Raw genomic sequence first — 23,905 nt, 5'->3', positions numbered from 1 at the left:
GATCTTTCCACAGAGAACATTACAGAGCACACAGGTGTAAATAACACAAAGGAGATAGCTAAATTCCCTTTTAGCTGCTTTGGCTCAAGGGACCTGCCTGTTGTGCGTTCTTACAATTCATTGCCTAACATTTGACATTTTATTGCGCGTTTTAACAAAGTAAAATCAGTGAGATTAATAAATGAAAGAATACAGTAGATGCTTGGAGAAGGCCTGTCAACATGCCCTACAATTGTTTTGCAAAAAGAAAAAGAAAAAAAGCATCCGAATAATAAGTTATTTGTAATAAGTTGGTAGAATGAGAGGCACGGTGCGTGTTATGTTTGGCTGTAGATCTACTAATCATGTGGATCGATTAAAAACATCACGTCTTTGGTCGTGAGGCTTATCCAGGTGCTCTGACGTCAGTCCGGTCCGGTCCGGTCGGAGCTTGCAGTCTTTGGTCCAGAGTCACATCGCTTTCGTTACCTGGTATACTTAACTATATAACCAAATATTAATGCAGTGTTTTAAGTATATTCATAAACCCTTCAGCGGAAGAAGCGTCTAGCAACAAACAGTCCAGTGATCAGGTGAGTGTGACAGCTAAACATGCTAACTCTGTATGCCAAAGCAGCTAGCAAGGTGACTGACAGCTTTACGTCAGTTTATTAGTGTCTTTGTATTATTTGTACGTTTTGTATACTGTAACATATAATATACAATCTGTGTTTTGTCGTTAATGCTTGTGATTTGAACTTTACACGTTATGTCATTAGCATATCCAGCAGGTAGCTTACGTTAGCTTAGCTTAGCATATGTTGGTTGTGAAGGTGTCAGAATTGGCCTTAGGTACTCGTACTTAATTTAAAATCCACCAGTGTGGGCACGTTTATGTCACGATTGTAAATCTGACACCGTTAATATGGAAACTATTTCCCTGGTGAATATGTACAAACCCTATATTGTGTGTATCCACAACTGTGAAAACTGCTGCGTATCCTTAGTGTGAGCCTAATTTAAACTGTGTTTGAGTTAAAGCTTTGTAATCCTGCTTGCACGTGTTTCCAGATAATATGATTAATATGATATGAACTATGCTTTTATTCCCTCTGTAGTATGGCTGGCAGTGGAGAAGTGGACTGCTCTGGGAATACAGCCGCTTTAACCAAGCTGATAGAAGAAGTAGGAGATACCACTGATTCACCCCCCTCCAGTTCCACTCCCACCTCTGAGTGTGCCATCTGCTTGCAGAGCTGCATACACCCTGTACAGCTACCCTGCTGCCATGTCTTCTGTTTCCTCTGTGTGAAAGGTGCATCCTGGCACAGCAAGCGCTGCGCTCTCTGCCGACAAGAAATCCCAGAGGACTTCCTTGAGCGGCCTGTCCTCCTCTCACCTGAAGAACTGAAAGCTGCAGCTGCAGGGTCCAGCCGAGGTGTGGGGACAGGTGCTGGTGGTGGTGGAGACTTTGCGTGGTACTATGAGGGCCGCAATGGCTGGTGGCAATATGATGAGAGGACAAGCCGTGAGCTGGAAGAGGCCCTCTCAAAGGGCAGGAAGAGCACAGAGATGCTAATAGCAGGGTTTCTTTATGTGGCTGACCTGGAGAACATGGTGCAGTATCGCCGGAATGAACATGGACGCAGGCGCAAGATGAAACGGGATGTTGTAGATATCCCAAAGAAGGGAGTAGCAGGACTCAGGTTAGAACCTGAACCTGCTCCTGACTCTGCCTTACCAGTTGCATCCTTAGTTGCAACAGAACGAGTCAGTTCAGCTGATGGATCAGACACTACAGGTCAATCACAGTCTTCTTCCTTTGGGATGTTACTTTCTCTTCCCCCTGTTAGACCTCCAACTCTCTTGGGACGCCATCCTACCTGTCCACTTTCTCCATCTACCTTATCCGTCGAAGAGTCTTTCTCCCAGCTTCTATTGAGCCAGCCTGAGGGTGAACGGGTGGAAGGAGATGATGAGACGTATTCGTATGCATCCGGAAGCAGTGACAGTGAAGAGGAGAGTGAGAGAACAGAGTCAGTGCCACAAAGAAGACCAAGTCAAAGACCGCCCAGAGACAGTCAGCCCTCCAGGATGCCTCCAGGGGGAGGGGACTCGAGCTCTGCACTCAGTCTCCGATCAAGTAGTCCTGATGGACAGTGCACTGTAACAGAAGTGTGACTATAGAATTTGAATGTCTCTGCTACCTGCTTGGCAAACGTTTTAAAAAGTCCCATGAAATGAAGAAATAATTCTGCCACTAAAGATTTTTTCTTAAATTTATGTGATGTATGTTTTATTTAGTTATCCCAGTTGTGTTCATGGTTTCCTTTTGGATGAGGTCAATTTTATTTCCCAGATGTGGTACAGTAACACTAGTTATTATGCATCACTCTCAAAAACAGGTGACAGTACAGCTAGGCAAAAGACAAAGCTTTTCTTTCTTATTTTTGATCCGTTTGCAAAATGGATTCAGACATGTCTTTGAAATAATGAACATCCTCTCTGACTATTAATCTGTTGACCTGCTGCTTAAAATAAAGGATTTTTTTCTTCCCTTTTTTGAGTGAAGCTGTAAAAATCAAGCCTTTGTAGCATCTTTCTACTAGTTACTGAAAGTTTGAACTGCTCCATGTTGTAAATGTTTTTTTGATAATGAGTTTGAATGAAGTAGTAATCTGTTTGAACCCGAGTTTGTGTGAATGTCAGAACATGTGAGGAGTAAAGACTTTATATTCTGTCTGTTTTTGCAGATGTCTTTGATTTTAAATAATCGCGTGTGTCGTGAGCGGTGTTAGGTGATGAAAATCTATTGGCAGAACCACTGGAAAGTTTCAGACTATATATGTAGAGGCACATTTGGATTTCTATTTCCTGCCATAGCATTCTCAATAGGGCTACCATCAAAGCCCTGGCATGGACATCTACTGGGATGAGCTCCAGCTGTCCTTACATGCTCCTTTTTTGCTGTAAAAATTGTTTAAATCCAAATCCTTCAATGAATTTGGAAGTCATCAAAGTGTATGTGTGGTGTATAGCGGTTGTTTTGTCAAGTCATTGAAGGTGTTTGTCTTTAATCTACATTGATTTCTGTTTTTAATGGAAGAATAAATGGTTACAATATGAAAACAGAAGTGGTGCTTGTTTCAAATTTAATTTATTTATTTTCAGATTTTAGTTTCAGTGCAGTGTACCTGATGAATCCACAGGGTGGAGCTGTTGAACCATTGACTTTAACCAACCTGTTAGAGAACCTGTCCAAAAAAACTGTCAATAAGAGCTTAAATACTGCACTGAAGATGAACTGAAATATTTGTCAAACAAAGAAAACCACAGACCCCATGTGAGCAGAGTGAATTTAAAACAAGTATAATGAGCTAGTGCCTTTTTTTAGAGCCTTTAAACTAACCATGTACTGTCACTTAAACAATTTGGCTGGTAAAATGTTAATAATCAAAGACCAACATCCTTCTTAAAGTAGTTTAATACCAGCTGACTGTGCTTCAAACATTGATTAGCGTCCCTTCAATAAGACAAAAAAAAATATTGCAGTTTGATCCAGTCTCCATATCAAAGCATCCATGGACAAGAAACTGAAACCCACATTTATAGCTGTATGAATAATTAAGTCATAAATGGCCTTGCATGGCACTTGACCGCTGTATAAATGTGTGTGATAGTTTAAGGTGACATAAGGCGCCTTCCGGTTGAAAGACCATAATGCTATAGACAGTCCATTTAACATTGATTTTTGCTTCTTTTAATATACAGCTCAGCAACAGGACACAATAATAAGGCATTTATTGTGTAGGGCATCACTTAGCTGGCATGCAGCAACACTGGCAGATTTATAGAACATGGAAACATACTGTATTTAAATTGAACAAGGATATATACTGTAGGAACATGAGACAGGTGGTGCCAATGTCGGACAACAAGAGAAGAAGAAGAGGAGCAGATAGGTGATGATTGCCTGCATGTTGGAATGAGTTAAAAATGAAGCTGGGTGTCTGCTTCTTAACATGCGTGCAAGGTCAGTGGCTGCGGCTGGTCTGGACATGCAGTCATATTTACCCAGTTGACACACAGACAGACAGGAGACAACATTTCTATATGTTTTCAGACACATAGCCGCCCTTTAAATGCTCTCCAATCGGTCCAAAAATAGTCCCGTCATACCCACATCTTTCGGCGCCCAGAGTATTGTTGTTGTGTTTACTATTTATGACCTTGTTTTTGTAGAGCGGGTCGACTGGTCCATTTAATCTGTATTCTTTTAAAATCCTAAAATTTCAGACAGTATTACAGATTTCCCCCCTTGTATAATACATTGTGTCTCTGAAAAATTGTGCAGTTTTATGAACTTCTATCCAGCAGCTCGAAGTATTTTAATCACATTTCTTAGCTATATTTGTGTAAAGTATGTCTTCAGTATATCTTACCGTAATGCAGAGATTTACACACGGAGTACTTACGGTAATTCCTGCAGGAGCCTGGAATGACCTCACTCCTACTGTAACCATCATCGACCTCACACCATTAAAGCCTGTCAGGTGACAGTGTTCGCTATGCCCGTGCTACTGGACCATTTATAACAGCACAACACATTGCGTCAATAGGATGACTTCTAAAAAGTTTATATTACAGGAATGCTTATTTCTAAAAACCGCCCCATATGATCACACTCCATTTTGACTCGCTTTCTATTGTTCTCTGAAGAGGACTGTGACTGTGATGAGATGTACAGATGGCAGAGGGGATTTGAAGTTAAGTGTCACTTTATAAAAGCTGAATAGAGAAATTTGCAGGGATCTCAGATCAAATTACTAACAAAGTACTACCTGACTTAGTGCATTTGTGCTGGTAACATGGTTTACTTTGCATGCTGGCCATGAAAGAACACATCTTTATCAAAAAATAGGGTTATAATAAGAGACTGATATGTACCAATAAAATATTTACAACACAGGAAGAGCAAGTGTATTTTAATCCATGACTATTAACACAAACAAATACAGAGTATTCCGTTTGAAGTTAATGTTAGTTTGGAAACCCATGTGTATAACATTTGGTTTAATCCAAAAATTAGATTAATAAATCACCAAATGCAGGCCATTTAATAAGCCACATGGAGCCTGCAACTCTGTGTGAACACGCAACATTAGTCTGCTGCTGGGTGAATTACCAGTATGTTGTTTGGTAAATTTCTGCTATTGTCAACACTCTCATTGTTGACCTCCAGCAGTCAACCTTAAAACAGGAAGAATCTAAGTCTCTGAAAATGTAAAAATCCTTAGATGAAGTTTTTTTTTTTTTCAGCCAGAACTACACACCATGGGGACTTTTTTCTGTCTGTATTCACACCACCATGGTGATGGCTGATGTGAGTTAAAGTGACAGTTGCATAAGCAACATCACATATGCCACAAAACAAAACAAAAAACCCCCATTAATAATAAATGAATGATTAAACATTTACAAGGGTAAGAAATTGTGAATGATTCCATCAGATCTGCTTTAGTTGTTGTGGTCTTCCTTTTTGTGGTATTATTTCATTTTCTTCATCTTCTTACTGAACCGCTTTGCTGTATGGTTGATACCCAATGTAGAGAGCTAGCAGGATATACTTATAGATTTCACTTTGGTGAGTCAAAATTGTGTTATATCTCATTCGTTGCCTCAACACAGGCCTGGACTTTGTTGTTGGTAAACATGGCGGTTGGTGGCACTGGTTTGGCTCTTGTGTATGATCAATCAAAGTATGATTGATTGGGTTTACAGATGACAATGTTTTTCCTTTAGACTACTATTTGCACAAGTAGTACAATAGATAGTTGGTAAGTACATCGGAACTTTATTAGGAAGGTTGCCTCAGGGAAATTCACTATTAACTACTACTTTGTGTTTGCGGCCCATCAGCAAATGCTTCTTAGCCGACAAGCCAACATATAGGTTTGAGTACATTTTATGTTTTGTCAATTGCAACTCCATTACCAACACGAACCAGCAACACTTTTTGCTAAATGGTTTGTATCAAATGGTTTTTCCCAACAATAAATAATTATAATGAATAGCACTGAGCCACCACATCTGACTGAGCCATTATCTTGGATATGACTTTGTGTGCGTTGAATATCTGTGTGGGCCACAGGCCAGACAGTGTGCCATGTAGTTGCTCCCTGCTGACCACTCAAATGAAACCAAATTAAAATTGGCCATTTGTCACATGAGGAATTGAGCACTATAGTCACCTCTGCCAGGCAACACCTGCTAATCCCCCGAGAGCATGCTGCTCTTGTTTTGAAAGGCGAGCCTCGCGGGTTGTCTTTCAAGTAGGGATCTTTGGGCCCCATTCTATTTTAATGGAGAGGTCTGAAATTCTCAAGAGACCTTTAGGGTCCTCCCGGCTGTCCTTGATAGTCCCACCTCTTGTACTGCCTCACTCATCATCCGGTATTTGAGATGGCTGTTTCAATGGACGGACCGAGACAAACTGACAGTTCGGACATGTGGAGGAAGATAAAGCGAGAGGGATCGTGACACAAGCTACGGTCCAACAGATGGATGTTTTGTACTTTGTAGATAAAGTGGGTGAAAAATGGACGTGTGGAGTGGTTGGATTTAAGAGTACACCTCCAGTCTAACAGGGTTGACCCCTGAATTCATCATTTAAGCCATCAACAGTCCCAGTAGATCACCAATAGTTTAGAAATCCAACTTCTGTTATTGATACAGCTGCGCAAGAAGAACAGGATCGGCCACTTTTGCAGCAATGATCATTGGACCTAATTTAATGTCTTAGAGACAACTTCCTTTATTTAAATAAACCTAATAGCTCATAGATGTCACATCCATCAAGAATGATGCAACACCAAATGTCATAACAAAGCAGTAAACAGGTGTCCATCTTCAACAGCTTGTTTATGAAATAGTGCACCCACATGTCCGGTGCAGGTGGATTCCTAAAAAGGAACATCCTTTTTAAAGCAGAGAAAAAATGCAAACACTGTAGAACTTGAAAGTACCCAAACATGTATGTTGTTTATGACATGTAAACGTCTCTTGTCTGTTAAATTTTAACAAGAAAAAAAATATTCAACAGAATTTACAGAGAAGAAATGAAAACCCCTGTAAAACAGCTGTTAAACCACTTAGTTTCAGGTCGGCTGCTCCCTTTCATGTTTAACCTCTAAAACAGGGTGGTCTTGTCACTCTCCTGTTCACATTTTTGTGAGACACACTCACATACAAGTGGCAGTTAACCAGCTATTTTTAAGTCCATCACAGTAGGAACTGACACATGCTGGGGAGGTCAGGAGAGAGACGCAGCACGGGGGCAGAGGGCAAAGGACAGGGGACAGGTGGTTGTTGGCATGAGAGGCAGGAAGGAGCGTGAGATTCCCACGTGCACCTGACAACCAAGAAGACATTATGTCAGCCACCAGGGACTTTTTCAGAGAGATGTTACGCATAAGCATGCATGTACTGTATGGGACATGGATTGGGCTTGCCTACATGAATAGAGGCTTAGAAATCTGCCTAGCAGCAACTGGAGACAGCCTGTCTCTGAGAGTTAACTTTGAATTGTCTGAACTATAAAACCCAGCTAATTTATATATTTAATACATTTTGGATATTTCTATATAATCATAAATGCATTGTTTTTTGTTACAGGTTTTCTCGACAAAAGTTTTAATGCAATACCCCCTGAGTGCTCACCTTTTTCATTTAGACAAGAAACGCTGACAACCCCCCCACCCCCCCTCCCCCCCCACCCCCCCACTCGTGATAAAAGTGAGACATTGATAAGACTTACATTGAACATTTGATTTTATTGACAAATTCCCAACAGAATATGCATTGTTCATAAACTATCCACCAAGTGTGTTATCATTAAGTTAATATTATGGATTAATGGATATGCGCTTATTTACAGTATGTCACAATTGGGTTTCAGATTGATTGGCTCACACTGTATCAATAGAGAAGGGGGCGGGGGGGGGGGGGGGGGCATTGATTTAACTGTTGAACAATGGGTAAGCACATATTCAAACACATTCACACACCAGCCCATGCAAATGAACTTACTCATTAATCAAAAGCCATGAGAACTGTTGCCATAAATAGGGCCCCTAAGCATATGTAGTGGAGTTGGTTCATCGTCATTCATATTTATAGGCGTGTTTCTATACACAAAAACACATTATAAAAGTTGTGAAGCAAAAATACTTGTGGCCATGATGCAAAACTATTTTTGAGGGGTGCTACCTCCTTTGCCATGAGAGTGGACGTGATACCTTGGTGGTGCTGATATCAGTGGAGCCATCGCTTCAGTTCAGCTGTCTGCTCTAATGTTCCCTTTCTTTCTCTATTTGTCATATGTCTCTGCTCTCATGAATAGCCTGTGCAGAAGAGAACATGCTGTGCCAAGCCGTGCCATGCCTTATCTGTCTGCAGAGTTTCCAGTCAGGGGAAGTAAAGGGAGTAGAGTAGCAACCAGAGGAGAAACATACAGCAAACAATACGCTCCTGTATACTTATACTGTGGATGATTTCATTCAGGCAGCAGTTTGTCAAGAGTTAGCAGGGTGCCTGATGAGAAAACAGGAGTGATGGCCAACAGGATGTCTTGTTAAAATACCCACATGCAGCTAGAGTAGGTGCCAACCTGTAAGATGGGCTCTCATTTACACATAAACACTGAAAGGAAACAAGAGAGGAAAACTCATAAAGCAAATACAGGACAGCCACAAAGACCCTGCAGCGCTGCCTCTCCTTAACCTAAGAGGAAAGGTGTTTTAAAAGTAGCCACACTGAATTACCATATACAATTATTTGATGGAGAAATAGTGTAAGCATTTGACAAATGGATACATATTATAAGACAAGCTCTATCCCACTGTAAGCTATCTAAATCACCAATGTTTGGTATTCACTTTTTCTTTAACCACATCTGTAAATTTTGTAATCACTGTACATAGAACAAACTCTTGCACTCTCTGCTTATTTGCACTGGTGAGATGCCAAACCTCATTTCGTTACACTATACTTGTATATGTGTAATGACAATAAAGTTGAATCTCATCTCATCTCATCTCATCTCATTTGAAAGCAAAAGTAACGAGAGGCAAGATGAAAGAACACAACAGAGACAGAGTGAGGAACCAACGCCCCCCCCCTCCCTCTCTTTATTTATACCCCCAAAGACAGCAGGATAAGATTTCTGGCACCAAAACACACGTCACGCTTGCTATTTCTGTCTAAGGTGCCACATAGCACCAAGAGGTTGGGTGACAGGGCTGAGGCACCGTGGGGCCAAAGGACTTCCGTTCAACCACACAGCCTTTACATGACATTTCACACTACGGCCACCCCTACCAAAAGAGACAAGAATGTGCGGGAGTGCACGTTATTTTGTGAGATAATTTCCTTGGAGATCTGTGTGAAACTGAGTTGTGTGTTGACTTGCCTTAGAGAGGAGGTGGTGTGACGGAAGCCAGAGTTTGAGGATAGCTGTGATATAGTCACTCTGTTCTGTACACAAGGTAGCACGAGTACTTTTAAATGTGTTGTATATCTTAGCTTCCTCACTAACTAGATGGGATGTTTTTTAAAACTTCATAATCCATGTACCTTTTATGAATTATTAATGAAGTGTTTCAAAGACCATCATACTATTATGCAGTTCTTTCATGTATTTCTCTACTAGTTGATCTGTTGAAGTTGGTTGACAGTTATCTCGTGTGCAACGACAATACCACTTGAGCTGCCATGGCATTGGCATGCAGCGACCTACTGCTATCAGGTATCCAAGGCTTGACATGCAATAAATCCTCTGAAATACAAGCCATGGTTAATGGAACAATACAATGTAATGCTACAAAGAGAGAGACAGAGTCCTTATGTCAACCGACTGTCATATTTATTACCAAGAAAAAAAACACATTAAAGGCATATAGTCATTTGTCACAGCTGTTTTTGAACATCTTAAATAATACTTTGACAATATCATACAGAAAACACACTGTTGTTGACAGACAGCAGGTTGCTCCTGGGAGCACTGTTGCCGCAAAATCTTCCTCTATTGGTGGCAAGGTTGAATTTGATTCAACATAGCCGCAATAAGAGTTCAACAGAGCATGCACCCTAAAACTAGGGCTGCATGCATAATTTCATTATACACCAAACACCTTGATCCAAAAATAGCCGGGAATTGGATAACTTCACTGAATTATAGCAAAGCAGAGACTTATGTTTTGGTAAAGGTTTGGCACAGAAGAAGCAAAGAAGCTATAGCAACACTGGAGAATGATTTAATGTGTATTAACTGGAAACTGGCATCTAACATGGCATCTCTTAAAAACCTTTAAAGGAAAAGTCTTGACTATTTACACATAGAGAGGGTTTCCCTAGAACAATGGAACAGGCTTTATCGACATGGAAAGGCATCACATAATGACTGTTTCAGTCTGACGAGAATAGGAAATAAGAGGCCGGTGCTTCAGAGCTGGACTTGGAGTTCTGGTTTTGGGGCTCGGAGGACGAGTAAGGGGATTTGTTGGACAGAACATTGGACCGGATGGAGCGGTGATCCTGGCAGTTGGGGTCTGGCTTGCCCATCTGGAAGGAGGTCGCTGGTTGGCTGGCCGAGCAGGACGAGAGAAACTTTTGTGAGGTTTTGCTGGGGACAAGTTGGTTGGGTTTATCTGAACGGAAACATAATGAGACAAATCAGCTTGTACCAAATTTACACACGTTTAATGTGTTTTTATTTATTGTATTCAAACCCTGAACTCAAGATGCTCTTATGCCTACCTGCGGTGGATCCTGTTTGTAAACTGAGTGTCCTGTTCTGGGACTGGAGCTGTACTCGTGTGCGATGTCCAACATGTCCAGCAGCTCAATAAGTCCTTCATCCCGCACTTGACCACAACCTTGCACCTCCTGTCCTGCTAACCCTCCCCTCCTCTGAGCTCCTGCAGACACACTTGAGCCCCTGTAGTCCATTTTGAGCCCCACATGTTGGGGCACAGGCTTCCTTGATCGCTCTGCTTGAACCAGTCCTCCGTCTTTTTCTGTCCCACTGTTACCCTTGGGTCGAATCTTTGGGCTTCCAGCCACCTCTGGCCTCCTGTGGGACTGCTGGGGACTTGTATGGGACCCTTTAGAATTGCTATAGCCTCCTCTGTGATCCTTGTGGTTCTTTCTACTACAGTCTGATACTGACCCCCATTCTTGGCAGGGATCTACCTCTGCTGTCAGCACATCAGAATCTGCTGTGCATTTCTGGTTAGGCACGCGCACGGGCGCCTTGCCGGCGACTGCAAGGGCTCCCACAGCTCTGCGTTGGCAGCCAGGGGTGGGGCACTTTGGCTCCAGATCCTTATGGGTCACCACCCCAGATTCAGTGAGCATTTTGCCCTCATTTTCTTGAAGCATGGCTCCGAACTTCCTGAGAACAGAAGGGCTGCTGCACTTTCTATCTCCCAGAACACCAACAGCAAAAGGCTTCCTCTCTTGAGCAGGAGATTCAGCTGCTGTGAACGGGAGCTGTGTGCGTGTTTGTATAGCAGGGGCATCCCTTTGTCCAAGTGGAGGTTTGGTACCAGTGTTTTCTTTGTTGGGAGAACTCTCTCTTTGCGAAGAACCTTTCATTTTTGACACTTGGTTCTTCCTGTTTTGAGTCTCTTCAAAAGTTCCCAAAAACTGCTCTTGACCGAACCTAAAAAAACCCAGAGACAAATAAAAAGATAAACCCCCGTTTTCTGTCACACAAAATTATCCGAAAGAAAGCCCAAGAAAAAAAACAACAACGTACCTTTCATTTCCACTTCCTCTAATCTCATCCAGGTGTGATGGGACATCCGGGCTCACCTTGATTGTGTCGCTGAACCTCTGAGAGAGTCAGAAAAGGAACATGAAACATTATTCTTAATCCACTGAATTCAACACATTTTAATCACTCTGCAAAATGAGGATCATTGGCAAGATCCAGTCTACTGTACCTTACCAAAAGTGAACCTAATCTGACCCTTGTTCATCAAGTGGTATAGCACTCGTGGAACTATTCTAATCTACTGTACTATAATGTTGGCAGCATGGGTGGGTTTTCATGTGGACTGGGAAACAGTTTAATGCCTGGGTGTCAAGGCGAAAGGTCTTGAGAGGTTTGTCAGGAGTTTAGACCGATTTGGGAAGATTGCAGTTAAAAGATGTGAAACTAAACTATCTGATAACCTACAAGTCTAAGCAGACTGGAAGGAACCAGGGAAATCAATATGTTCCTGGCTGAACCCCTGCTTTGACTCACATCATGTTCCACTATCTGGTTTCCTTGGTTGTGCAGATGCCAACATAATGAGGCATAAGAAACGGAGACATTATCTTGATAACTTACAACATGGCGAGTTCCATTGTTCTTCCGGCTCACTTGCTTCCCCTGGCCCAAATAATCCTGCAATAAATCTCCAATCTCTGAAACGCTATTGGTGTGGCAGTAACTGTGGACATTCTGAAGACTCACAGGGTAGCTGTACCCATTGGGGCTGTAGTTACAGGCGTCACTATAGTGAAGTGGTGCAGTTATATCGCCAGAGGGATTCGTGTTGTGATGGGTTGGCACAAAGAAGCTGTTGCCATGGTGCCCTAGGCCACAATCCAACGCTCCGCCATTTTTTGGGTTGTCAGCAGTGATATCGTTTGCCCCTCTGCGGGCCTGAACTTCATTGTACAACTGAAAAATGAATAGAAGAGATTTATTAAGCATAGCTTATTCTCTTGTTTGTGAATATATTCAGCAGATATCTGGCAATCATGCAGAAACCATCATCTTTGTTCACAATATCTAACTTCTTTGGTAGACCAAATGTGCCATCGTAATAATGTTCCTTTCACGTTATGAACTTGTTCATTTGAACCCAGTTACTTGTTTATACAGGCACATATGATAGTCAGGTCTGTGCAAAACACTCAGGAGCTATGTTTACTAAACAAAAAATATAGTTAGCATTCTGACTAATATTTGTCAGCACATATTTTTCCAACAAGCATCTGTTTCCATTTGCAACGCTGTAATAGTGCCTTTAGTATCTGCTTTCAGACTGTGTCTGTGTGTGTGTGTGTGTGTGTGTGTGTGCGCTCAGTGTGTCAGTCAATACCTCACGATTTAATTAGCTTGTTAACATTTGTCTTTATCATTGCTCCAACAAGACCATGAGGTCAAGTCAGTGGGTCTGCTGTCCAAAGTTTAATATGGTGCATGAGCACACATACACAAATTTACACACACTCTAAAGATTAGTAAAGCACTTCATGATCTGAAAACAGAACCATCACCATGTTAATGGTGATTAATCTTGACAAGAACTATTGAAAGACTAATCTAACGCCTTTAATATTTCATCATTTCAACTCAATGTGTATTCAAGGACTTAGGGGTAGAGGACAGCTTTAGATTCTGTTTTTATGATCTGTTCTTTGAAACCTCACCTCTTCGATTTTCCTCTGGATGTCCTGAAGCTGGTCCTCCCACTCCTCTATCTCTGAATCAAAGTTGTCCATCAGCTCCGGCCTCTCTGGCCCCCAGCCCCGGCCACCGTGTTCCAGCCTACGTTCCAGATCAATGGCTGCCATGACGTGGGCCGCTCAATACCCAAAGGCCTTTTTAAATGGCAATTTCCCCTTACTCCTGTTTCACGGTTTTGTCAGAGGTCAATGTCTGGCTGCCACTTAGTGCAGAAGGATCAATGGCCTGGAAACACTATAATGACAAACACATACAACAAACATTATTGGCATACTTTCTGAAATTACAAAACAAATCCTGCTGTTTGCTCTGTCTTTCTGTATACGTTAATCCCTTAGTCTGTTAAACACATTTACCTTCAGATTAACACATTTTTTCACACTTTTTTATATGTTCAAGAACACTGGTATAATTAAACCTAAATAAAGTTATATTACAAGAGATTTTTGTGTTGCTTAAACGTTATGCACTTTCTTCCCTCTCTGAAGTCAGATATTTATGGCCCACTGCTTTCGCATTCTTTTCCAAAATTCACAGGCATGTAAGTCTACATGTGCAGCATGTGTGGACAAGAGTGTTACATGACATCACTTGAAGTGCTTAGACTCTTGGTCACTTTGACCTCCATCCTGTCTCTATGAACCTTGGTGTTCAAAAACAAACTGTCCCCCTTTGAAAGCTGTGAAAGACGCACCAATGGGTGCGACAAAAAACATTTATCACCAAATCCAATACATGTGGCCCAGTCAAGGGTATTCCAAGGGTATTTTCAGTTTCTTCACAGAACTTAATTAATTTGATAAAATCAGCCTCGTGTGTTGTTGTTGCCCACATGAAATACAACTAGTACGAGGACGAAAGTGGCTGAATGTACCAGCGACCTCCCTCCCACCTGTGATGTAAGAGTACAGATATTAATAATCTTGTCACTATGCATAGTAAACTGGCTGCATGGCTGTGAGCATGAGGTGGGACAGAGCTAATGACTGTATTGTAAAAATAAAGCAAAAGAAAATGTAAAAAAATAAATATATAAACTATGCTTAATCTTCTTAAAAAGTATAAGACAGTAAATAACAACAGCTTAAACATGACAGTAGGCTAAGTCAGAGTAGTATTTTATCTTGTCAAAATATATATTTGTTATATATTTGATAAATTAATTGTGATAAATGTATGTCCATAGGCTACAATTCAAAAATAAAACCGTGCCATGATAAATGAACATGTCAGCTACCATTTACAGCAAACTAAAATTCTAATAAGATGAACCAGCTGTCCTTACCTTGTTAGAAAAGTTTTCTCTGCCGTCCTGTAAAAATCCTCAATCTGCTCTAATCCCTGCGCTACAGCCTCTTCAACACATTCACTCCCCTCGTCGCCAAATTGTCAACTCCCCTCTCTCCCCAGCTTCCACCTTGCTTTTCCTCTCCTGAGTTACGTAAATCTCGGTGGACAGGATTTAAAGGGCCCCTGCCTGCTCTTTACGGCTTGATGCCGGGGTTAAGTCCGGAGCGTTGAGTTAGAGGGGTAAACAACTTCTGTGCCAGCCGGGGTCCCCAGCCTTTATACCGCTCCACTTTGTTTACGCGGGCGCGCCATTGGAGCCGGGATCGGATATCATAATGTCAAATTTATTCCAGCATTTGAAGTCTCGATGGGACAACTGTCGTCACCACCATCCCCTTCTATAATTACAAGCTCCCGGAGAGAGGGAAAGTGTTTGCATAGCAATTCAGCTGCCGCGAGCTCTAGGCCAATAGGCACCTCTGTTGCTACTCTGCTTTAGGGTGCTTGGGCAGATTTTGTCTTGTGACTATGCCCTACTGCAAATCATTTTTTCCAAGGGGTGCCAAGTGGGCGTGGGTGACATCGTGAGTAATAATGTGTCATGGTCAATAATATCTTTATTGAAGTTAGTCACGAAAAGGAAACTGCAAGGTGGATGCCTGGCATGTTGAGCAACATTTCAGCCATATTTGATTTTTTACAACCTCATCAATGACATCAAACTACATGAGTTTCTACAGGCATTTTTTAAATACAATGACAACTAACCAAGAGATACCATGCTCAATATACTTTATTTCTTTTTTTAAAAGGCCGAAGATCAAAATGTGTAAAAACTCATGCTATGTCCTGAAATAACCGAAATCTTCGTCTGTGTTCTTGACTCATCCTGCCGATGACTTCTGAAGACAGTTGCTAGCTTGATCTGCAACAACATCAATTACTAATGCATGCCTCTAATCACAGGTCCTGTGGGGAATATTTTTGAGTGCCCCTTCCCTCCTCCTCCCCTGACTAGATCTAACATTTGGCACTCAACTTAATCACCAGAATTCCTTCCAGTTTGAATCCCTGGATCATCCCCAGTATTCCTCCACCTGTTGTGTTCCCTGTCAAAACCTTCTGGAACTAAGGAGAAGATTAAAAACAAACCTTATCCTTACTTTACCTTGACCAAAAGTAAATTTAGCAACAGGGTTACACCAGGGCATCCAGCAACATGGAAAGATAATCGAGATTCGTCTTATGACCTTTTCACTCAGTGAAGGCAACGCTATCCTTGCATGACTCCCATTTCTGAAAAATATTATTTGAAACCGTAATCTTAAACATTTACAAGCATTACAGGCCCTCTGGTCAACAGAAGCTGTTGTTTTCTGTTCCTGTTAGAATAATGAAATAGTTTCAGATTGTTGGATTTTCTCTATTCCAAAATAGACGATGCTAAACATAGATCTAAAGCCAGAATTAGTAAGCAAACTCACAATTTACTGAGTTTTGTCTCTGTCTTTCTTTAGAAAAATGGCAACACAAAAACCAAAGCAAGGTTTTATCCTTGTCACCTATTCTTGCATACTAACCTGGGCTCATTCTGTGCTTACTCTAGCTCTAGTAAGTGTCTTACATAGACGACAGACATCAGAGTAGTGTCAATGTTGTCATATAAATATCATCTTCAATTCCACCATTGTCCAAATATTCATTTGAGATTGACCTCAGTCTTAAACAAACACAAATGTAGGAGCTACATGTTAAATGTTCCAATGACTAGATGGCACACCTTCTATAGATTCCCAACATTAATCACATTTGCAAGACTGTTCTACAGCAGTATTTTGAATTTCCCACTCTGAGGGTTACGTCAAGAGAAAAATAGCTATGTGTAAGTGTATATGATTAATGGCCTCTAACAAACGTATGAAGAATTTAGAACAAAACATTCCAACTAGGATTTGTTGTTTTTTTGTCTTTTTGCCTTTATTAGATAGAAACGCTGAAGAGAGACAGGAAGTGCAGGGAGGGGAGCCTCTGTACAAGGGGTGCGCCATATAACCGCGAGTCCATCCGGCACCCCAGATAACCCATTCTTATGCTGCTATTATGTAATCGCTGCCATGCAACATGTCTGTCACTGCTGGACTTTAAGCTTTTAAACACTTCTGAATAATGAATAGTGAATATCAGTTTGTCTCTTTCTTTAAGTACAATTATACACGTTTACTCACCTTGTGTAGCGACAGTGTGATGTCAGCTGTGTTTTATGGATAATGTAGGCTCCAGTGTTGGATCAAGTTCTCCATCTTGAATGCGACTGTAGTATTGGCAAGTGCTGAGCTTTTCCTGTGCTTTTGGTTACCTTGGCAACAAATGACGCGGGGGGAGAAACAAATAAAAAGTGCAAAAAAACAGGGTATGATATGAATTAAGGGGAGGCGTACATCACAGTACAAAAAAAAGAGTAAAAAGAAAGACTAGTTTAAAGATGGTGGCGTAAGAGAGCGATGAGAACAACACAAGTATAAGGATGAGCAAAATGATTGGCTGGAACATCTGGAGGAAGAGTGACGAACCATAACAGAATAGAAACAAGAGGTTGGGTTATGTAAGAAAAAAAAGAAGGAAGAAACAGAATCAGTGTTAAACTTTTTAGACATTTCACATGACACAAGGAACTAAAATATAATTGTAATCCTTTAAAACTCACAGACAGCGGCTCGTCTGTCTCCCTGTCCTCCAGCCTCGGCACTTCCAGTCTGTCGATGAAGGCCTGCAGCTCTTTTCTAAATGCCTTCATTTGAGCATTAATGCGATAAAGCAGCTCATGTTCCCTGATCCTACTCCCATCATCCTCTGCACCCTCCTCCCCTCCTCTCCCAAACATCAGGTCACCATTTGAAACATAGACCCTCGCCTCTGAGATGACTGTGGCTGTATCAGCAATGAGACGGTCGATGGTCCGAACCAGCCTCTCTGCTTCCACACGTATGTCGATCATTTGCTGTCGGTCACGCAAGCTACATCGGGCACCAGGCAGGAAGCGTGCCAAGGCGGAGGAGGCGGCGCCCTCAGGCCCGGGGGGTGTGTAGAGTCCCCTTGTGGGGGTCATGCATCGACTGCTGCCGTTGTTATTTCTGACTTCATCAGAGTCACTTTCTCCCCCGACAGGACCCTCACGTTTGCGGTGTGGCGGGAGGAGGCGGGAGGAGGTAGAGTCCTCATCGCTCTCTCTGCGACCACTTGTGGTACCTCCTGCGTCGCTCTCAGCGTCGCTGTCCCGAGGGCTCGGCCGCAGGGACAGATGGGATGCCAGGTCATAACGCTGCATGTTGGAGAGGAGCACCCGGTTCTCATATTGCAGCTGCATTACCTGAATGACGACAAAGAGAAATACAACATTAACATTTCTTAATCGTACCTTTTAATAAAAACTACATAAACTGGTGATTTTTAAGCTCCTCCAGTGAGAGGACCCCTTGCCTCTGGTTCACCACTAAGAATGCCTTTAAAATCTTGCATGCATTCAAGTTCCTCAGCTATACCTGCTGACTTCTGCGATGGCCTGATTTCTCCTTAAGCACCTTAAATGCTGGTATTTTGAATGATATCAGTCTTTGGTATAGCTATTAATTTTCTGATTGGAATGAACTGCACTCACTTCAGAGATTCATAAACTTTTTTTCATCAATATCTTCCTTTTTTCAGTCTCATTCCAACAGAAAATTCAATATTAGAAACATAAATGAAATGGCGATTACAAATATATGTAGTTGATGACTACAATAAAGAATTTCAGGTATTTATTTTTTAAGCTTATGAAAATAACTAATGTTAATACTGTCACTGATTATTAAATACCTTGCCACTTAGATCATTAATCTGTAGCCTTGCTGCCTTTAACTCCTCCTGCAAGGCCTCGGCCTTTGCAGCATCAATCCCTGCACCTCCAGCTCCTCCCCCGTGCCGGGAGCCTCCCTCATGTGTGCCCGCTTTAAATCGTAGCTTGTTCAGCTCAGCAGTCACTTTCTTGTTTTGATCTTCAGAATCTGCTAGGTTCCTCCTCAGCAGCTCTGCTTCGTCCTCCACCAGCTGCAGCTGCTGTCTGAGCTCTGTCAGGTCCTCGCCAAGGCCTCGACCTGCTCCTGACCCACCCATTGCTCCGGACCCAGTGTTTCCAGCACCCTCTCCTTCACCACGAATATCATCAAGCTCAGCCCTGAGGCCGCGGTTCTCAACCTGAGGGATAGAGGGAGATAGTTAAACGACTTCAATAAAATATTACGCCCTTAAAAAACACATAACCCGACACGCTTTACCTCCAATTCAACTATTTTCCTGCCCAAGATGTTGGCTTCCTCCTCCACTAGACGTAGCCGCAGCTTGAGCTCCGACTCGCGGGTTGTGGGCGGACCGCCAGCCTCTCCTTTAGGATGGGTGCTGTCCAGTTCTCCATAGAAGGAGCGGTATTTCTGCAGCTCTTGCTCCAGACGGTCCTTCTCTTTGTCAATCTTGGCTGTCTTCTTTCTCATGAGCACTGCTTCCTCTTTGATGAAAGCGAGCTGGCACTTCAGGTCCTCGTTGTCCTCCTGAGGCAGAGATACATTGCGTAAGTGCATTTAAGTAGAAAAAGTCACAACTTAATCCTAAATCGTGAAGATGGAAGGATTTAGGATTAAAGGGACAATTTTGTACCTTTTTTTTTTTTTTTGCCAAAACGTTGTCTTTCACTAGATGCTTGACGTATGCTAAGTCTGAAGTAATTACTGCAGCTTTTTTAAATTCCTAACTACTCAATCCTTCTTCCTGCATAATATCCCATCTCCCCTTATCCTACTTTCCAAGCCCGGTGCAGTTTTAATAAAACGGCTTCTGCCTCTTAAAAAGCATTTTTTTCCTGCCATTGTAACTTTGCTTCATGTTGCGGAGTGCTGTGCTGTTGATGGATTAACAGTAAGTCTTTGTAAAAAAAAGCAACGAGTATGGCCTTTTACCTGCTTTTTTAAAAAGTGTCTTAAGTTAACGTTTGTTATGAATTGGTGCCGAACAAATACAGATTGATCGATTGAATCAGGATTTGAGCTTACATTCACTTTTAGTCTTATTGGTGAGAGGTAAAGATCCTAACAGGAACTCTCAGGAACAAGGACAAAAGTCATCAAGAGAAAAGATCTCAAAGCTGACATGATTCATTATTGATACAGAGCAATAGATGTTCTTATAATATATATATATATATATATATATATATATATATATATATATATATATATATTTTTAAACATCTTACCTCTGTTGGAGTCTGTGCAGATTTTTTGTCAGTCTTCTGGACGTCTTTGCTTCCTCTTCTCTTTTGAGACTGTTTAAGGACAGTTTAAAAAAGGTTTTAGAATAACGTGCATGAGTAAGTATACACGTGTATTAGTACCATTTCCACTCTCATTTTGTGTTGTATAAAGATGTCGCTGACCTACCTCTTTGGTTTTATCTAGTTCGTTCTGCAAGGCTTGTTTGGTCACTTCCACCTCGATGAGTTTCTGTCTCAGTTTTTCATTTTCCTCTTCTGTCTTCGTGCGTTTCTCCTCCACCTTTTCAAGCTCATGGTGCAGTCTCACAGACACGTCCTTCGCTACCTGCAATTATGTAGTTTAATTTATGAACATCAAACATTTTAAATTAGAAATGTTATCACACCAACTTGGTGTTTTATGTTTTATATGCAATTATAATATTTGACTTTTTTTTATCATTGTTGGCCATTTCAAAACAAACTCCTTATAAAATAGCTTAAAGCAAATACTTGAAAACCAAAGCAAACACTATATTCTTTAAAAGAAAACACAACTACCAAAATGGGAGGGAACCCATTTAGGCAGTCAGGTGGTTCCCTGTCCCCTCTGTACCTTCAGGTCCTGTTCTAGGCTCCTGAGCAGCTCTTCATCAATTTCTCCTGTCTGGGCATAGCGAAGCCTTTTTCTCTCCGCCTTTCTCAGTCGGTACTGCAGGATCCGGCAGTTCTTATTTGCCCTCTCCAGCTCGCGTCTCATCTCTTGCAGCTGACAAGTGTCCTCCTCGTAGAACGTGTCTCGCATCTCGTCCATCTCAGTTCTCATTTCCTCTATTTCACACTACAGGTGCACACAGTGAAGATTGTAAGTCACCTATATGAATTGATTAAGACCCCTGGGGGGCATTTTCAGTTTGTTTGTTTTTATTACAGAATATACTTTAGTTTCCTCAGATGGAGTAATAGATGTTTGGACATGAACCAAACTTCCCACCAATGTTCATGTACAGACATTTATAGGCTATAAATCATATTGCATATCTATGACTGAATGCAAACGTAACTCTATCAGTCTTTCATTTTTGCAGGAACTATTTCCTGCAGCTGCTTACACGTCACAAACATGCAAATCCCTACTCCCTGAGTTGTCCCTCATTATAGAACAATATCATTGATTCAAGCAGATCAATACCAATGTGATCAATAACCAGTTAGTCATATGTGGCCAGTATGTGCATAGTGAGTCTCGTGGCTAAACCTTTTTTTTTGGTGGGGGGGAGGGTTATCATTTACTATCACATAATCAATTAATATGTGAATATCTTCCGATCAGTAAGAAGCCCCAAAACCTTGGATTTATTCCTGTTAAATCTGGCCCCTGGCTTAAATGGCCCACAAACATTATCTGCCACAATGATGAACAAATGTTGGCTGTTTTGGAGGAGGCCTTTAAATCGTGATGTGACAGCCTTGTGTTTTTTGCCTTAAATAATCGGCTACATTCAAACAAATTAATGACGAAGCATGCACTATCTTAAATAATAAGATCAAGCTGTATCTAACCTTAAGATCTTCATTTTCATCGAGTAGTCTCTCCATCTCGTCTTCAAAGGCCTGGTCCTGGTCCTGGTCCTGGTCCTGGTCTTGCTGTGTCACGGACCCCGCCTCTGCAGCTTGCTCCGGCTCTCCCAAAACCGTCTCCTCGGCCCCCGTGTTTTCTGTCTTGGTTTGCATCTTCGTACCACGTCTTTTTTTAAGCCTCTTCTGCAAATGAAACTGGATCAATTCAGCCTGCAAGCATCCTCCTCTCCACAAACCCAAACCGAGGCCTGGGCCACAGCCCACCGACACACCACCTCTCTTCTTCTCCTCTCCGGCTCTTCTGCGGCTCTCCTCCGCAGGGGAGGAAGAAAACGAGGATCTGTCCGATAATAACAAACGCTGAGAGGAGTCTGTTTTAAAGCAGGGCAGCTGAAGAGTAGAACGACGGGCCGGCACGGATGAATTTACCGGATCCCCTTCGACAGCATCCGCCCTGTTTGCTCCGACTCCACCAGCTTCAGCACCATCCGGGTGAACAGCTGCCCCTCCGCGGCTCTCTGGCTCCCTCTCCTTTCCGTCAACGGACCTCAGAGTCTCCTTCACACCGGTGTTTCTGCTCCGGGGAGACGTAGACCGGCTCGAGTGTCTCCTAGCTCCCTCCTTAGGGGCCTGTTCCTGGGCTGTAGCTGGCGAGGGAGCCCGCTGCTGTCTCCTCTTCCTCCTCGCTGCGCTATTGAAAGATGTGGACGATGATGGAGGATCTGCAGCGACGCTAGTGGCGGCCTTCATCGTTTACTCCACCGAAACAAAACTCTTAATTGTACTTTTTAATGTGACGTAAAAAGCGAATTCTGGAGGGGGTTTATGTAGTTTACAATAGAATTAAATACGCCCTACCTCGTTTTTTAACAGGATACATTGTAACATTAAAAAAAAAAAAACTTAAAGCGTTGTCTTCCGTTTAAAAGCCACTAGATGCCGCTTTCGTCCACCTGCAACATCCTTCTCCTTACCCGAAGTCAAACTTTGCCAAAGAGTCACTTCATGTGTCCGGGACTTTTAAAAGATAAAGCACAGACTTCTACGGAACCGAGACAATTATCTAAAAATCAAGAACATGTACTTTCACTTCAGCCTGATGGTTGAAGTCTTACCGCAGAGCACTGTGAAGACTCGCTGACACAGGGGGTACCACCAGGCACTGCAGGGGCACTGACCATATGACGTATGAATGTACGTCAAACCAGGAAGTGGACGTCCGCCCCCAACAATTTACTTTAAAATGTTAAATTAGTGCAAGAGCCAGTATTGTCAAGGAAGGTTGTAAAGCTAACAGTGTATAAACACGTGGGAGAAGAATAACAATAACTTGCCTATGTGTTAACAATTTAGTAACAAAATAGTGATTCACAATTAAATATTGTGTGCTCCAAAACATAGACCTTTAAAAGTGTTTACTCAGAGTTTCAGTCACGACTAGAATAAGCACCCAGAAAGCCCCTAAAGCGAAATTGCAGCCGACACTATATTTTTTTAAACCAATAACGTTTTATTTTTATATTTCAGGTTGTTTAACCTTGAGGAAGTCACCTTTCATCGTTTATTCTATAGCCTAGAATTTATTCAGTGATGCTTACAGTTGGACCATATTAATATGCTAATATAATAGGCTAGAATACGTGCTTCTATTATATCCATTTTGTAACCCCTATTTTCATGAAAACGTTTTGGTGCTTGCTTGATGATTCCTTAGTTTTTTCAAAAACCATTTTATGTAGCCTATACCTAAATTTTATATGCCAGGAATCAATCTCGGTAGGCTTCCCATCTCATCTAATTCCACAAGAGTGTATATTTTTCGACCCATAAGTGACATGTCAGGGCAGTGAGATCCAGCAGAGGGCGCTCCTCGCTCATAAAACATAAACACAATCTGTCACTCAAGCTGACTGAGCCCATAAAACGCTGACTATTTACACTATGTTAGGCTGAATGAGCTCCTTAGTCAAATAATTGTTAATGAGATGAGATGAGATGAGTGAATGCTGGGTTGGGTTTGTAGAGGTTTAACCCATTAAAAACCCACCTTTTACCTTCCAACAGACTGTCGCCCTCAGATTCAAAGGTGGGTCAGTCACCTAAGATAATGTGAGGTTTAAATGTGTGCAACATAATTACAGACAGTGGACGAGTAACATGTTTTCGAATAAGCTTTGTTTTTATACTTAAAAAAAAAAATTCTGCATTTGGATGTGTTTTTGTACTTTAGAATACTAGCAGACAGCCAA

At 41.9% G+C, this 23,905-nt stretch overlaps 2 protein-coding genes across 2 annotated transcripts; one reads left to right on the top strand and one right to left on the bottom strand.

The window, feature by feature from the left end:
- Nucleotides 1–133: 133 nt before the first annotated feature.
- On the top strand, nt 134–3,110 carry LOC306834787 (E3 ubiquitin-protein ligase rnf146-like). The gene is made up of 2 exons (XM_079360979.1): nt 134–572; nt 1,098–3,110. Exon 2 carries the CDS (start codon nt 1,099–1,101, stop codon nt 2,158–2,160), a length of 1,062 nt encoding a protein of 353 aa, XP_079217105.1. The 5' UTR covers nt 134–572; nt 1,098; the 3' UTR covers nt 2,161–3,110.
- A 10,498-nt stretch (nt 3,111–13,608) lies between these two features.
- Nucleotides 13,609–22,429, bottom strand: LOC306831241 (microtubule cross-linking factor 3-like). The gene is made up of 9 exons (XM_079355203.1): nt 21,639–22,429; nt 20,692–20,916; nt 20,263–20,421; nt 20,079–20,147; nt 19,108–19,377; nt 18,650–19,027; nt 17,499–18,161; nt 17,020–17,344; nt 13,609–13,738 (listed from the first exon to the last, which is right to left on the bottom strand). Exons 1-8 carry the CDS (start codon nt 22,404–22,406, stop codon nt 17,234–17,236), a joined length of 2,643 nt encoding a protein of 880 aa, XP_079211329.1. The 5' UTR covers nt 22,407–22,429; the 3' UTR covers nt 13,609–13,738; nt 17,020–17,233.
- Nucleotides 22,430–23,905: the final 1,476 nt, after the last annotated feature.

Source organism: Symphodus melops (assembly GCF_947650265.1).
Source record: "Symphodus melops genome assembly, chromosome: 1".
Lineage (NCBI taxonomy): Eukaryota > Metazoa > Chordata > Actinopteri > Labriformes > Labridae > Symphodus > Symphodus melops.
Note: the sequence above shows the minus strand (reverse complement) of the source record. Positions and strands in the feature narration are given on the sequence as shown.

What these genes read in the sequence shown, in the direction of transcription:
- LOC306831241 (XM_079355203.1), bottom strand. Translation starts at nt 22,406, where the DNA reads ATGAAGGCCGCCACTAGCGTCGCTGCAGATCCTCCATCATCGTCCACA. An exon ending in GCCTAGAACAGGACCTGAAG is followed by an intron (nt 20,422 to 20,691) that starts GTACAGAGGGGA and finishes ACATAATTGCAG; the next exon opens with GTAGCGAAGGACGTGTCTGT. An exon ending in TTAATGATCTAAGTGGCAAG is followed by an intron (nt 18,162 to 18,649) that starts GTATTTAATAAT and finishes GTCGTCATTCAG; the next exon opens with GTAATGCAGCTGCAATATGA.
- LOC306834787 (XM_079360979.1), top strand. Translation starts at nt 1,099, where the DNA reads ATGGCTGGCAGTGGAGAAGTGGACTGCTCTGGGAATACAGCCGCTTTA.